Raw genomic sequence first — 17,190 nt, forward strand, 5'->3', positions numbered from 1 at the left:
ATACTGGTCCCATGTGTGCCTGCGTTGTTAGATGTAATTTATGCCTAAAAAGTATTCTATGCCAGTTTTGAAGCCAATTTCCAATTGTACCAAATATTTGCTGTTGTGGTTCGCCATAACACACAATTATTCCCTAGCATATTTGCACATGCGATTCCATCGTCGTTTTGCGCAACACACTTGAATGATTTTATTAAAAAATGGATTGAAAGGTTATGGCTCGCAATTTTCTCAAATAATTTACAATAAAAATCCTCTTGAAAATATTCCAATCTGAGTCAATAGAGGAGAACGTGTAGATGCAGAGTATCTGAAGTTCCAGATAACAACTGATAAGGCTAGGACACACAAGAAGAACTCCTGGTGTTTGGTGGATGTTTGCTAATATGGATTAAAGATAGGTTAACACATAGACTGTGGGGATCAATTAATCTTTTCTAGAGCGGAAAGATGAAGCCAGTGAAATTTCCAAAGGATCAGACCTTGGTCCTCAGTTAGTTATTATCTATGTTAGTGATTTAGAGTATGGGGTGTTTATGAAAGAACTGCAGATGCTGGAAAAATCGAAGGTGGACAAAAATGCTGGAGAAACTCAGCGGGTGAGGCAGCATCTATGGAGCGAAGGAATAGGTGACGTTTCGGGTCGTGACCCTTCTTCAGACTGATGTGGGGGTGGGGGGGGGGGGCGAGAAGAAGAAAGGAAGAGGCAGAGACAGTGGGCTGTGGGAGAGCTGGGAAGGGGAGGGGAAGGAGGGAGAAAGCAAGGACTACCTGAAATTGGAGAAGTCAATGTTGGGGTGTAAACTCCCCAAGCGAAATATGAGGTGCTGCTCCTCCATTTTGCGGTGGGACTCACTCTGGCCATGGAGGAGGTCCAGGACAGAAAGGTCGGATTTGGAATGGGAGGGGCAATTGAAGTGCTGAGCCACCGGGAGATCAGTTTGGTTATTGCGAACTGAGCGAAGGTGTTGGGCGAAGCGATCGTCAAGCCTACGCTTGGTCTCACCGATGTAGAGCAGTTGGTACCTAGAGTATGGGGTAGAGTGTACGGTATCCAAGTTTGCTGATGCAACAAAAATGAATGAGAGGGTATGCTGTCCAAGAAACACGCAGATTACTTTATAATGCAGAAAATCACAATAACAATCGCTTGAAAGAAAGACATCCCAAGTTTGCAATTTTAGTTAGGCTGCATTTGGAGTATTGCATGCAGTTCTGCACACCCCATTACAGGAAAGATGTGGAGGCTTTGGAAGGAGTGCAGATGAGGTTTACCAGAATGATGCTAGGATTAAGGGGTATTAGCTACAGGGAGAGGTTGGACAGATTGGATTATTTCCTCTGGAATTCCGGAGGTTGCGGAGAGACCTAATAAAAGTATAAACAATTATGAGAGGCATAGATAGAGTTGAAAGTCAGAAACTTTTTGCAAGGATCAAATACTCGAGGCATACCTTTAAGGTGAGGGGCAAAGTTTAAAAGAGATGTGCAGGGCAGGTTTTATACACGGGGAGGGGGGAGATGACTGCCTGGAACATGCTGCCAGGGTTGGTGGTTGAGGCAGACATGTTTGTGGCATTTAAGAGACTTTTGGATAGCCACACGGATATGCAGGAAATGGAGGGATATGGATTGTCCAGGCAGCTAACAGTTGGTCTTGGAAATATGTTCGGCATCATATGGCTGAATGGCTTGTTCCTGTGCTGTCTTCTGTTCTATCTTCTGTTATGACCTGAGGTTCAGCATTATTTTTACATGCAGCACCCATTTAGGCAGTCAAAAGTGTTTGAAGATTTATTTCTAAGCACAACCCTCTATTTATTCCTCAGAAATAAATCCCAGTTTTACTCCCACAAGGAAATGATCAGCGGGATACATTTAAAATAACATGAACATTAAATAAAATGAGACGATGACCTAAAGTAGGTTGGAACCGGGTCTTGTGGATAATCGTCTCATTAGTGTGATATTCTTCAGAAAGATTTATTTTGCCTTGTTGGTCTTTTCAATGTTTTCCCAATATTATACAAAACTGATTTGACTTCTAAGATATGTGGGTTGTAAGAGACACTTGATGTACTGCTAGAAACATAGATTTGCTCATTATGTTGTCAGTACAAACACTACTAAGAAACAAGATAATTGGGGAATGTTTAAGAAAGAACTGCAGATGCTGGAAAAATCGAAGTTAGACAAAAATGCTGGAGAAACTCAGCGGGTAAGGCAGCATCTATGGAGCGAAGGAATAGGTGACGCCTCGGGTCGAGACCCCTCCTCAGACCGAGGAGGAGAACCTTCAAGGTAGGCATTCCTCGAGGAGATTCAGCAGTGGAGTAGACAAAATGTTTAAGAAAGAACTGCAGATGCTGGAAAAATCAGTCTGAGGAGGGGTCATGATCCAAGGCGTCGCCTATTCCTTCGCTCCATTGATGCTGCCTCAACCGCTGAGTTTCTCCAGCATTTTTGTCTACCTTAGATAATTGGGGAATATCTGTGCCTATGTAACAAAATTAAGAAATTGCTGCAAATCTGTGAATTGACATTCTTGCCAGGGGAACTCGGGGAATTATTCCCCAAGCACTGATGTCAAGAAGAGGGGTGACAGTCTCATGAGGCGAAGATGTGGAAATGGGCTGGGGTATGACTTTGCAACCATGGTTTATGGGACAGCAAATAGTTTATTGCATGTTAAATGCATGTGGTCTTCATCATAATTTTGAAATTGTCATCTATAAATCAGGACTTTGAGCATCACCTTATGGTTGTTGCATACCATCATTTATGAACTTGTCACACAATTATAAACAGTCCTGAATGAAATATGGGTATTAATTTGTGTGTTTCTATTACATATTAATTGGTTGCTTTTGTGGTTCAATAATTTTCTGCCTTTTTGTTCGCCTACGCACTGACTCATGATATCACTGATGGGATGACTGGTGTTAAAAAATAGGGAGGAAAAATTATTTAATCAATAAACTTCAGTGGTGTCGACTCGGGAAACAGACTTTTTCATCAGTCTTAGAAAGGGTCAGATAAATAAAGTGCTGCAGTTTAATAAGTGCGCAACTGTTAGTTTAGGAATGAGTCATATGATGCAATTCGCTTGAGAAACTGAGGGACTGCAATAAATGGATTCCAAAATTTAAGATTAGACTAAACTAGATCCTGATTTTATTTTACATTCTCGAGAAAGATTTCAACTATTTTATCCAAAGTAGATGACATGGATTTAGAAGTTAACTTACAGAGAGAAGGGATCCAGTTGAAAAGGGACCGTCTCAAAATTACACTTCTTATAAACAAGTTGAGAATCAGATATATCTACTATCTATAGGTGATTGAATTGATAAGAGGGACCTAGTTCCCTTTGCAGTGAATTCAGTAACTTGGGTCATAGTTTGAGGAGCTTAGGAACATAAGATATACGTTCAGGGATGGCTTTTCAGCTCTCCATGCTTGCTCTGCCATTGAATGTGATTATGACTGATAGTCTAACTAAACCATCCCCATACCCAGTGATTCCTTTAATATCCAATCTCTGCTTCAAATGCAATCAATGACTGAGTCTTCATAACATGTTGAGGCATGTAATTCCAAAGATTCATCGCCCTCTGAGTGAAGTAATTTCCATCTATCTCGTCCAATTGCCACAGCCTGCCAAAGCCTTGTTACTCTTTCTCTCTATTCGATATCAATCAGCATTCAATCCATGCTGGTCTATTACCTCTGATTCTGTGTAACCAAGTTCACTAAATGTCTGGTTAGCCTAAAGCTGTCTGAAAATCCCAATACAATATCTTCAATGATTTCCCCCTTTATCAACTCTAGTGGACACATCCTCAAAGAACGTCAATAGATACGTCAAAAATGAGAAGGAAGCAACTGCAGGGGAGGGGAATTGTGATTTGGTGATGGTAGATTGGTAAGGGTTGGACAGTATTAAAATAAATGCTGAACTGGCAACAGGCATTAAAATAATATTATTTGATATGCAAAAGTATATACATTAAGTCACAATATATACATTCTCATGGATTTCAAGAGAAAGATAGTTCTGAAATCTAAGGGGAAAAGTTTATGAAGTTGTCAGTAGAGGCTGTAAACCCGAAGATTGGTAGTGTTTAGAATTTAGCAGCTGATCAAAAAATAAATGAATAAAAGTAAAATGAAATACAAGATTAAACTAGCAAGAAATACAAAAATAAACTATAACATGGAATATAATGGAAGGATTTGCAGAAAATTCACTTTTTTCCTATCTTTATGACTACAGAAAAATTCTGGTGCTTACTGCCTGAAAAGACAATGAAGGAAGAAGCTGTCATTTTTTTTTAAATAACATGTATAGATGCCAAAATTAAGAATTTACATCAAAAGCTCTTTGTTGGCTATGGTGGACCTTAGGAGCTGAACAGGCTACTTGCACAGTTTGGTTTATAATATTGAATGATTATCATGAAGTTGTTGTGCCTCCACTGCAGAGTACCTACCCTTCATTACAATGGTAGTAAATTTGTTTCCCAAACTTGAACTCCGTTGCGTGCAATTCTCCATTTTCCAGCATTTTTGGAAGTGAGCATGTTCTGACTTTTAGGGGAGAAAAATACATAACTAAATTATTTAACAATCATGTCATTTTCTAACACATCTACTGATAAACTCTCACATGATAGATTCCTAAATGTTTGATACTGCCGTTCAATTAAGCTGTCGTAATAATGACCCATTCTGAGCTAAAGATTTATTGAAAACATATGAACTGATATACAATAAATTATCTTCAAATTTAGTGACTTCTTCAAAGGTATGAAGGTGATTTTACAAAAGCTTAGATACCTTAATGGGGATTCAGTAATAGTAACCACGAATCTGCTAGAAACCCATCTAGTCGACAAATGTCCTGAGAAATGTTCATTACTATTTCCTCAGTTTGGGAATGGACAATTAATGCCACTATTGATAAGACTGTTTCCATCTCCTGAACTAAAGATAACTTGATCCACAATTTCTCTGTTCAGATTATATTTCAATTATAGGTTTTGTGTTCCCTCATTTAATACTCAGAGAATTCTGCTCTCAAATTTGCTTATTTCCTTTGCTTACTATTACATTTTAATTTGGATTCCATTATTTTGCAACTTTTTTGTTCATTTGCATAATTCACCTCCTGATTTATTTTTGTCGCCTCGCTTTCAAACTGTCTTCCTCAAACAAATATGTTAATATTTTTCTTTCCTTCCAAGCTGCTTGATCTTCTACCATTTTGGCAGGACCTGCTTTGCTTTGTCCTTTACGTGACACCTGGGAAACATCCTGTTATTCACATTGAATGTTTATGATGATGGAATGTGGCTTTAGGTTAGCAATCTACTGGTCTCAACTAATGTGAGTTGAAACCTCACAGCAAAAGAATTAGGATCCAGTTAATGAAGTCAAAAGCAGACATGATGTTCCAGGTTAATGAACTTTGTTCAGACTGGAACAATTTCAGAGATTCAAATGTCAATGTGAAGTCGGGAGGGGAAGGAGCAAACAAGGGAAGTTTTGTGGCAGTGTAGAGGGCATGACATTAATTGGCAAAGTGAATGATGATGCAAAGCAGCAGTGGGAGGTTGGTGGTCAAGAAATGAACATAACAACGTGTAAGCAGCAGCAGCAGAACTCGTTTATATGCCAGTGTTTTTAAGTTGTTTACCATTTATTTCACTATGGCTTGCCCTCTACCATGGTTTGCAGGGTTCTCAAGCAATTCTCCTCCTCTATTAATAGACAATAGACAATAGGTGCAGGAGTAGGCCATTCGGCCCTTCGAGCCAGCATGGCCATTCAATGTGATCAAGGCTGATTATCCCCAATCAGTACCCCGTTCCTGCCTTCTCCCCACATCCCCTGACTCCGCTATCTTTAAGACCCCTATCTAGTTCTCTCTTGAAAGTATCCAGAGAACCGACCTTCACCACCCTCCGAGGCAGAGAATTCCACAGACTCACAACTCTCTGTGTGAAAAAGCACCTGTTATTTCAGCACCTGTTCTCAACCCCTTTCCTCCTAACAAGAACAAGGATTGCCTTCCCTTGGTCCTTATTTTCCACCTCACTTGCTTCCACATTCAGTGATCATCCTCCATGAATTCCCCCACTGGACATTGTTGTCCCCTGTCCTTGCCTTTCAGCGATCTGAAGGAAGAGTTATGTTTGTGGCTCCCTGGACCACACTTTCACCTCCACCAGCCGCTGCCCATCTTACAGCCCTTTCCCATGAAACCACGATAGATGCAACAGCCACCTTTTACCTCTTCCCCTTGCCCAATCCAGAGACCTAAAGAGTCCATCCAGGTGAAGCAGCAATTCACCTGCACTTTTTCCAATTTAATGTAGTGCCTGTTGTGCTAACAACATGGTCTCCTTGACACAGGAGAAACCAAATACAGATTGGGTCGCTGCGTTGCTTTCTGTTAAGTCTACAGGGGTGATTGTGAACTTCCAGTCACCCGTCACTTTAATTCACAATCCTGTTCCCACTCTGACCTCTCTGTCTCTGGCTCCCTACATTGTTCCAATGAGGTTCAATGTCAGCGCACATCTTCTGCCTCAGTACGTTGTAGCCCTTGGGATTTAATATTTAACTATTTAAGGTAACCAATCTTTTCTTTATCTCTGCACCTATATGGCTGCATCTTTCCGTTTCAATTTGTTTATCCTTTTGAACTTCCGTTCCTTAGTGCTGATTTTTAAAGTAACTATTTCCTTGACAACTCTGATCAGCACCCTTTCACAACGCTGTATCTATACTTGTTTAAGAAAGAACTGCAGATGCTGGTTTAAATCGAAGGTAGACACAAAATGCTGGAGTAACTCAGCGGATGAGGCAGCATCTCTGGAGGGAAGGAATGGGCGACGTTTCGGGTTGAGACCTTTTTTCAGACTGAAGAAGGGTCTCGACACGAAACGTCGCCCAATCCTTCTCTCCAGAGATGCTCCCTCACCCGCTGAGTTACTCCGGCATTTTGTGTCTACTGTCTCTATACTCTCAGGCACATCACCGTCCCCAGGGAACTTAAATGATGCTTGATTTTTAATAGTTAGACAAAAATGCTGGAGAAACTCAGCGAGTGCAGCAGCATCTATGAACTTGAAATAGGCAACGTTTCGGATCGAGACCCTTCTTATAGTGTCCCTTGATTTTTTAATAGTTTTCCCGTTCCTTGACTTCAAACATCAACTCTGCTTTTCTTTCCATGGATACTGTTTGGTTTGTTGAATATTTCTTTCATTTTCTGATTTTTGTTTCAGATTTCCAGCATCTGCAGTGTTTTATTTTTGTTATTTAACCTCCCTCCCATTGGGAATGGTGGTAATGATCAGAATAAGTGTCGGATCCGGAAGGCTACGAAGCACTTTACTGAGAGACGAGGTGCTGTTCCTCAAGCTTCAGAAAAAGAAGAAGCTGTCTGACCTCAGATGGAATTGCAGTTTTAAGTAAAATTGTACACAATTTAGATTTAGTTGTTATTATTGTTACATGTACTGAGATGTAGTGTAAAGTATTTGTACACTTACGTTCACACTGAATTTTGGACTTGCCCCAGATGCCAGACTTTGGACAAATAAGCTTGTTGTAGCCATGACCCACATATCCGGGCACACAGGAGTACGTTGCTTCTTCACCGGGTTCATACGCCATCTTTCCATTCACCACATATGCATTGATGACATCTGATGGTCTGCCACATGCTACGGAGAAGGAGGAAATCAATGTAATTTTCTCTGCAATATATTTTCATTTATTTTCCATGCATTTTCTCCCTCTCAACCTGCCCACCCGACTACTTCCTACTGAACATCACTCATCTCTTCATCAGGGAAGTTCATCTGCCCAGCTAGTCCATTCATCCAACCACCACATTAAAGCATGGATTCATCCAAATGATTCACTCTGATGAATAGATAAAAACCACCAATCAGATTTTTAAAAAGTGGTATTTGAATTTTCAGCAGATCAACCAATTCAACCAATTGCAACAGTCAGTCTCCACATTCAATGGCACTGATCAATTATTCTGACTCCCATAAGTGCTCAATCCATATCACAACCTTCCCCGCCATGGAATACAAATGTACACACACACATACACACACACCCGTGCGCACACACACACATGTGTGCACGCACACACACACGTATATACACAGAGTACACATACACACAGAGTACACACCTTAGTCTGACCATTTCAACAAGTGAATGAATGAATGAATACGTTTATTGTCATTGCACAATACTGTGCAACGAAATTCCATTACATCTCCTCCGGTTAAAAAAAATACAAACACGACAACCATTAACACATATGTACACTTATTAGTAAAAAATAAATAGGTATTTTAAAAGAATTTAAAAGAATTTGGCGGCATTTCTTGGAATTACATTTTGCTTCCCCAGCATTCTCTGTTGGAATTTAGCTCTTTTATCGCACATGGGTAGAAACTATTTTTTAGTCTACCGGTGCGAGCCTTCAGAGTCCTGAATCGCCTCCCAGAGGGTAGCAGAGTAAAAAGGTGGTTGGCAGGGTGGGATGTGTCCTGCTTGATATTTGTGGCCCGGCGCAAGCATCGGTCCCTATATATGTCATCCAAGGAGGGCAGTTGGGCGTTTGTAATGTTCTGCGCAGTTTTTATAATTCCCTGCAACGCCCTCCTCTCAGCCACAGTACAGCTAGCAAACCACACCAGGATTCCATAGGAGAGGATACTCTCCACGGCGCATCGGTAGAAGGACAACAGCAGCGGCTGTGAGACGTTTGCTCTCCGCAGAGACCTCAGGAAATACAGCCGCTGATGTGACTTCTTCACGAGAGTGACGGTGTTCATTTGCCATTTGAGGTCCTGGGAGATGTTTATTCCCAGGAACTTAAAGCCAGTGACTCTCTCCACCATGTCTCCTTTGATGTATAAGGGAGCAGGTTCCTCTCTCCTCTTCCTCCTGAAGTCAACGACCAGCTCTTTTGTCTTTGATGGGTTGAGTACCAGGTTGTTTTTGGTACACCAGACAGTCAGTTTTTGGACTTCATCCCTGTAGGCAGACTCGTCGTTGTTGTTTATCAGTCCCACCACAGTCGTGTCGTCCGCAAACTTGATGATCCTGTTTGTACTGTGTGTTGGTATACAGTCATAAGTGTATATTGTATACAAGATGGGACTCAGCACACAACCTTGTGGCGCTCCTGTGCTGAGCGTCAGGACTGGGGAGTAATTGGACCCCATCCTGACAGTCTGTGGGCGATCTGTTAGAAAGTCCTTAATCCATCCGCATGTGTTTGCATTAACACCCAGATCAGACAGTTTGTCCACCATTCTGCTGGGGATGATTTGATTAAATGCAGAACTAAAATCTACAAATAACATCCTCACATATGAGCCAGGACGCTCCAGATGTGTCAGTGCAGAATGTAGAGCTATGTTGATGGCATCCTCCGTTGACCTATTAGCTCTATATGCAAACTGATGCTGATCCAGGGTGGATGGGAGTGAGGACTTAATGTGGGCCAGGACCAGCCGTTCAAAACACTTCATCACCGTTGAAGTGAGAGCAACAGGTCTATAGTCATTCAAGCTGGTAATGGCTGTTTTTTTGGGTACAGGCACGATGGTAGCAGTCTTAAAGCATTTAGGGACAGTGCACGTTGACAGAGAGAGGTTGAAGATGTCGCTGAAAACCTCCGCTAACTGGTCTGCACAGTCCCGCAATACTCTCCCTGGGATGCCATCTGGGCCAGCAGCCTTCCTGGGGTTGACCCTGCGGAGTGTTCTTCTGACGTCCTCCGTACTCACAGTGAGTGCCAGGTTGTCAGTGCTGGGCGCGGCTGCAGGTGCAGGCTCCGCCTCATTCAGCTCAAAACGGGCGAAAAAATGGTTGAGCTCCTCAGCTAGCGAGTTGTTACTGCTGCAGATGATCGGCCCCCCCTTGCCCTTGTAGTTTGTGAGTTGCTGAATGCCCTGCCAGACACGCCGAGGGTCCCTCTCGTTAAAATACCCCTCTAACCTTCTTCCATAGGCTGTCTTTGCCTCTTTAATGGCTCTCTTTAGTTTAGATCTGGCAGTGCTGTACAATTCATCACTGCCAGATCTAAAGGCTGAGTTGCGTTCCCTCAGCAGTTTCCTGACATCCCTGGTCATCCATGGTTTGTTGTTTGGGTAACACCTGACCTCCCTGTCGACAGTGACGTTGTCAATACAGTTCTGTATATAGAACATGACTGTGGATGTATATTCATGTATGTCCTGGTTTGCAAACAAGTCCCACTCGGTGCGCTCAAAACAGTCCTGAAGTTGGGCGGCAGCGCCCTCGGGCCAAGTCTTTATGTTTCTCACACTGGGCTTGGTTCTCATAATGAGAGGTCTGTATGCCGGGGTGAGAAAAAGTGATAGATGGTCCTTGTGTGAATTCAGTGGTCCTTGAATTCACAGTTTATCAACTTATACAATACCTGTTTCCCTCAGGATAAGGTTGTAAATTATTACATTTATTGACATTGAATTAGAACAAGGCTGTTGGCCCATTGAGATTATATTGGCTCTTTATCAAATAATCCACTCAGTTTCATTTACTCCTTTCCCCCCACAGCTTTAAAATCTTTTAACATTTTATAAAATGTCCAATTGTTGTATTCCTTGACGCGAATCATAATAGAACATGCAACAATGCAGGCATCATTTTGGGCATATAATGCTGATTTCTCTGTGGATTGTCACCTTGTCGTGGTGGAGAAGCTTGTGTGGACCTGAGATCCTGAGAGCGATGCCGTCTGGAGCGATGCTGCTGGTAGGGTCACCCATGGCGGTAAGGTCGAGGGGGAGGTCTCGGACAAAGAGCAATCCAACCAAGACCTCAATGGTGGAACAGGCGGAGGATGATGGCTGACCTTAGTGGAGCGTCACAACGGCTGGGAAGGCGGATGAAGGCTGCAGCAGAAAAGGGTCTCCGGTCGTCTTGGGTTCCATGCCTCTGGATCCTGACCCAGATCTGTCAAGGACCATGGGGTTGCTGTCTGTGCACCAGTCTCCCCACGTTAAACAAAGTCACGCACAGGCATCCTCCATGAGAGGACAGTCATACTCGTTTCGAGTGACCGCCGATGATGATAATGCTGAACATGATGCCAAGTTCAATTAATCTCTTCTGCCTGCATGTGGTCCATATCTCTCCATTCCTACATTTGTGTGCCAACCTAAAAGTCTCTTAAATGTCATTGTGTCTGCCTCCACCACCACCCCTGGTGATGTGTTCCAGGCCCCCATCACAACTTTCCATTCTATCCTCATAACAGTAATCTCTTATCCTTGAATGGATGCCATGAAATCGGAGACTTTCAGACATTGGTGGTCGGCACCAATAAAATCGGAGCCTTTCAGACACCTATAACTCTGCAGGCTGATATCAGACTATCATTTTATGCCTTTCATGCCTTTACTCGGTCTGAGTAGGAAATGGCCACAATTCCAAACACTATGCCTTGTCCAACCTTCCTGTCATGAATGTTCAGGTGATTGCTCAAACTCCCACAGCTAAATGACCCGCCCCTGAACTCAGAGTACACAAAGCTAGATTACCCAGTGTCCACATAGGAGAGACCTTACAAAAATAACCTTTGCAACTTTGAACACTTCATCTGATCTGATGATGTGGAAATGAGACCGTAAAGTGGATGAGATGATGAGGATTATTAATTGAATGTGTCACTGGATGGAATAGCCATTCCCTGCTCTTATTTCTTATGATGAGTGGTGAAAGGCTTACCAAAGGGTCCAGTCTATTCAATGTCATTTTCAGCTTTCCTCCACTTCGTTTCCTTGTTACTTATTGCTTTCCAGTGATCATTTTTATCCCACTAATCCAAATCATTTCTTCTCCTTACATCTGTTTCTCTACTTAAACATTTCTCTCTATTTGAGCCTCCACTTTCCCTTTAAAATGTATTTTCTTCCATTAAATAAATGTCTTTTTTTTTCAATGTTTACAGTTCCAACTCATTACATTCCATGAGGATTGAGCAGTTAAGTAAATCACCGATAAAATCAAAAGACTAGCATTCTGGGACAGTAAAGATGTTTTCTACAGCACAGATAGATATTCTGTTGGAGTTTATTTAGCCTTGTCTGTATTTTGAAATACCTTCCCAGTAGAGATAGGTTTGCAAATGGTTGAAAATGTACTTCAATTTGACCTATTACATCTCTAACATTTACCAATAAATGTCACAAGAGCAGTGACCTTTCATGAAGTTTCATGAAATGCGTTTGTGATCAATACCGTGACATGTGAAGGCAGTTAGACGGCGTTGCTGTGGCCATTCCTTCCCGCTGCTATCACTACCTTGTAATTGCTTTTATTGAAGCTTGCTGAAAAGGTAGGCGCACAAGAGATAATGGGGGAGGTTTACAAGGGTGAAGGTGTGCTCACTAAAGGTACTTCAAGCCCAGGACATGACCCTCACCCATCACTTATGCGCTAATATCATTGCCTGACAAAAGAGCAAGTTTTTTTTGCGGAGGGTGGTGGGTGCCTGAAACGGCTGCCAGGTGTGGTGATGGAGGCAAATATGACAGTGGCATTTAAGAGGCTTTTAGATAAGCACAAGAATATGCAGGGAATGAGGGGGGGATATGGGTCACGTACAGGGAGATGAAATGAGTTTATCTTGGCATCATGTCCAGCACAGACGTTGAGGGCTGAAGGACCGGCTCCTATGCTGCACTTTTCTGTGTGCCAAGGTACTTTGCAAAGTTCCTCTAACCTGAAGTCAACACCTCAGGTTCGTCATCCAATCCCAGATTGTCCCACTTCTGCTTGCTAGCTGAGTATCTATCACCCATCACCCACACACTCGCCAAACTGGCACAGATACAGAACTGGACTAGCCCAGCATGATACACCTTAACCTAAACCCAAATTCATGGAAAAGATGCCAATCCAAACTGAACCTGAGATGTGTATTGTGTCCTGTCAGTCTAGCCAGGGACCCAGGGTTTAAGTTCCAGGGCTGGATGAATGGAGCTGCCGAGACTGAGAGAGGACGGTCAGCATGAACGGGTTGGGACAAGGATTCTATGACTCAATGATATACGGGGACATACATATGTATTTCGTCACATCGACTGATATGCAGTGAAAAACGTTGTTAAATCAGAGTCAGAAGTATTCACTGCTAAAGACAGAGTCTCTTATCCACGCAGCACCGCTTGCTCAGTATAAAACATCACCATAAAATGAATCAAAACAAGTTTCCATTTGAAAATCCTTCTGTAACAGAATTAACAAACAAGGTCATTACAGTACGAGGTCTTTTTCCCAGGATGAAAATATCAAATACCAGAGGACATGGCTTTCAGGTGAGGGGCAAAATGTAATGGAGATGTGCGTGCGGGGTAAGTATTTTACACAGAGGGCGGTGACTGCCTGAACTGTGTTGCTGGGGTGATGGTGGTGGAGGAGGCTGATACAATAATGACATTTAAGAGACTTTTGGATGTGCACATGGTTGGATATACAAGGAATGAAGGGATATGAATGATGTGCAGGCATATAAGGGTTGGTCTTGGCTTCATGTTCGGCACAGACATTGTGGGCCGAAGGGCCTGTTCCTGTGCAGTACTGTTCCATGTTCTACACATTAAGATCATGTTGCTGTAGCCGATGGATGGTAATTTATATTTTCTTAAGTTGATTGACAGACAGAATGTTGTTTTGTTATTTCACGGACCATCATTCACACTAAGTGCTCATTCTCTGATGGATGACCCATCTTCAACTCAAGAATACAAGTGAGTGACTCATTGTTCGGCGTAATATTCAGCTGCATTCCATGATCAAGTTGGTGAAAGCAAATCCTTACAAATCATCACTTCTCTTGACCAACCACCTAGACAAAAACAACCCACTTCCAAGATTTACTGTCTGGTTGTGGACTCAAAGGGCTTGCAACTCCAGCCTGCAGTAAATACGTGGTTAGAGTTTTTATTGCTATACAATGTGGAGCATTTCTAATACAAATGAGTATAAAAATCGATTGTCTTGAGGTTACCAAACTTATGAATATTATCAAAGGTCCAGAAGGTTTGGCCACCACTGCCTTAGATGGTCACTGAGGAGAAAACCTGCATCAAGATAAATGGTCAGTACCTTATGATAAATACAGCATCAGACAGCTCAGTAATTGCATGAGATAGCTGCAGGCACTGGTTTAATATGCATTAGGGACTATACCTCAAGATGACAGGGAAATCAATCTGTTGATGATTGTTGTGGACTACAGAGAGAAACCAAACAATATTGAGTAAAATGTGGTAAAGGGCACTTGGGAAAGGATATTCTGTGAATGCAGCAGAACTCGTGTGAAAGAAGAGGAGGAGCAAGGAGATGGATTGCTAAACCAACCAGAACAACATGCCCACCATCCACTCCATCTACACCTCACCTCAGGAAAGCAGCCAACTTAATCAAGGTCCAATTCCACCCTGGTCATTCCATCGTCTCCCCAGTGAAATTACCTTGGATTCAATGGTGAGTCCAATGGAGGAGCAAGAAGTCAGAAGCCACTGAATGAAACCTTCAGTGTTTTCCTGACAGTGAACAAGCATAGAGGCCCAGAGGAAAGTTGGGCATGTTGTATCCAGCTGACTGCTAGCATGATCAGGGCTATAGTTCTGCAGCGGGTGATTTGTAGTTGCAGTTGCACAAAGCGGGTCAGACAGAAAGTCTGCTTGAGTTACATTTCTGGATACAGAGCTAAGGGAGAAGACATCTGTGTTCCGTAGTAGCAGTCAGTCGGCCCAGGTGTCTTGAGAGCTGGACTGAGGGCATTAATAGAGGCCTTGACTAGAGGAGTGTCTCTGTCTTCCACTGCTGCCTGTGGGATGCAAGCAGAAGCCTCCACGTGGCGCATCACGGGCAATGCTGATGACAGAAACTGTACCACAGTGACTGACTGAAGTAGCCAATTCTGCAACCACCTACCGTCAACCGTCACTGACCGACCGGAAATATGTGATATAGAAGATGGCCGGACACGAGGAAGAACTGCTGTCTGTGTGGAGTGTGCACATTCTCATTGTGGCCAAGTGCAGCTCCACTGTCCTCCCACATCCCAAGGAGGTGAATTGATCACTCTAAAGTGACCCTAGTGTGTAAGTGGCTGGTAGAATCTGGGAAGAGCTGATGGGAATATGGGGAGAATAAGTTACTGGGAAAGTTGATGGTGGAATGGGATTGCTCAGCGAGACAGCATAGACTTGATGGACCAAATGGCCTCCTATGACAGAGGATATATTATGGAATATGGAAAAAGGATGTCTGGCCTGGGATTATGAGATGAGCGACAGTTTTGTTAACATCAGATACATGTGGACCGTTCATCTGAGACAGAAGTAGCAGTTCTTGGAGAAGTTCACGGGCAATGTGGGTCTGCAGGGGCAGGATTGAGGGGGGCACATTTTTGCAAAGATTATTAAAGCTTTATTTCAGACACAGGTCCATATAACACATCATACAGTATAAGGAGATACAAAGAAACATAAAAAATTGCATATTAGCCTAAAAGATATACAAGCTATTGCACTAATGCCGTCTTAGCCTAGAAGTTAATCTATAGCAGCTTTTCAGAGGGCTGACTAGGGCTTCAATTATGTGGTTCTCTGACTTGTCCAGAGCTTGTCTGGTTGTATACAGCAGCAACAAACACGACCAAGTCGCAGTGTGTGGAATAGGGTTCACAACAGAGTTAGCCAGAGTCGTAGGGCAAGGAGAAAGTAAAGGGCCTGTCCCACTTCATCGATTTTTTTCGGCGACTTGCCGGCACCCGTCATAGTCGCAGCAGGTCGCCGAAAACTTTAAAAATGTTGAAAATCCAGCGGCGACCAGAAAAAGGTACGACTCTTTAGGCGACTACTCAGGACCAGAGAAGCGACCCCCCGTGAGTCGCCGAAAAAATGCCGGCAAGTCGCCGGTAAAATCGCAGAAGTGGGACAGACCCTTAAAACCACTTTCTGCCTGAAGGAGGGTTGACTTGGAAACCTACGACAGGAAACTGTGATCAGGGAGTTTCTTGTGGATTGTAGGAGAGAACGTAAGAAAGAAGTTAGGAGGGTATAAAAGAGTCATTAAATATATTTGGTAAATAGGATTGAAAATCATCCTGTAAGTATATCAGGAGCAAGAGGGTAGCTGGGGAATCGAGTATTCTGTGGTGAGTTTCTTAATATTCTCCACGGTAAACCACTAGTACAATGAAATACAACACAAGAAAGGTTTCATTGAAACATTGCAATTCACAATCACTTACCTGCTGAAACATATTTACAAACACACAGTTGATAAACTAGCGCAAGGAGGAAATAGACAGTGCCCATCGTCTGCTTTTCAAAAGGCGAATTGTACAGAGCCAGTTAGACCACTGTGGTTTAGTAGCCTGATATGAATCAGCTTGGTACATATTGGTAATATATCATTAACCAACCATGGGTTACTGACCTCGGGAATGCAAAATAGGCAAACTTTCCTCTTTCGTCAATAACATTGTGAAATGTTCCCGGTCAGGCTATTTCCCAAACTGAAAAGTCCTCGGCTACACTAGGTAGCCTCTGGTTTAACTGGGGTCAAAGAACACTGCATTAGAGGAAGAAGCTATATTTGTCTTAAATCACAACAGCACAGCAGAGGAGCAGGCCCTTCGGCCCATAGTGCCCATGCAGAACATGATGCTGTTAAACTAATCTCCTCTGCAGTCCGTGTAATATTGTTACGTCCACAATGCTGTGAGCGAGGGATGGTGAATGAACGCCGATGTATTTCCAAGTGTGAAGAAGGGCCCTGACTCCAAACCTTCGCTAACCAGGTGCTCCAGAGATGCGTCTTCTTGTCGAGTCCACACACAAGATTAGAAGTTGTTCAGCCAGAGCTGAACACATTTCTCGGCATCTGCATACAATGGTGTCTGTCTTGTCGCTTCTTGTGCTTCTTGTGCGTGGTGGTGGAAAGATTGGTGGAAACAGGGCCGCAATGTGAACGCTCTTTCCTTGACCCCCCCCCCCCCAGAGATGCTGTTGGGCCCGCTGAGCACTTTGTGTCTTTTTTTGTAAACTAGTAACGGCAGATCCTTGTTTCTCTATTTCCAAGTCAGGATGGAGAGTGACT

The 17,190-nt window shown here is 42.9% G+C and overlaps 1 protein-coding gene across 2 annotated transcripts in view; it reads right to left on the reverse strand.

The window, feature by feature from the left end:
* The window catches only part of apoh (apolipoprotein H), a 30,658-nt gene extending 14,165 nt beyond the window's left edge, over window positions 1-16,493 (reverse strand). For both annotated transcript variants that reach the window (XM_033044133.1, XM_033044132.1), the window contains exons 1-3: window positions 16,340-16,493; window positions 7,563-7,736; window positions 4,494-4,590 (exon numbers count right to left, since the gene is read on the reverse strand). In XM_033044133.1, coding sequence (XP_032900024.1) covers window positions 4,494-4,590; window positions 7,563-7,736; window positions 16,340-16,406 — 338 coding nt within the window. In that variant the 5' untranslated portion in view covers window positions 16,407-16,493. The remainder of the gene's footprint in view (window positions 1-4,493; window positions 4,591-7,562; window positions 7,737-16,339) is intronic.
* Window positions 16,494-17,190: the final 697 nt, after the last annotated feature.

The sequence above is a fragment of the Amblyraja radiata genome, chromosome 26, assembly GCF_010909765.2.
Source record: "Amblyraja radiata isolate CabotCenter1 chromosome 26, sAmbRad1.1.pri, whole genome shotgun sequence".
NCBI classification, from domain to species: Eukaryota; Metazoa; Chordata; class Chondrichthyes; order Rajiformes; family Rajidae; genus Amblyraja; species Amblyraja radiata.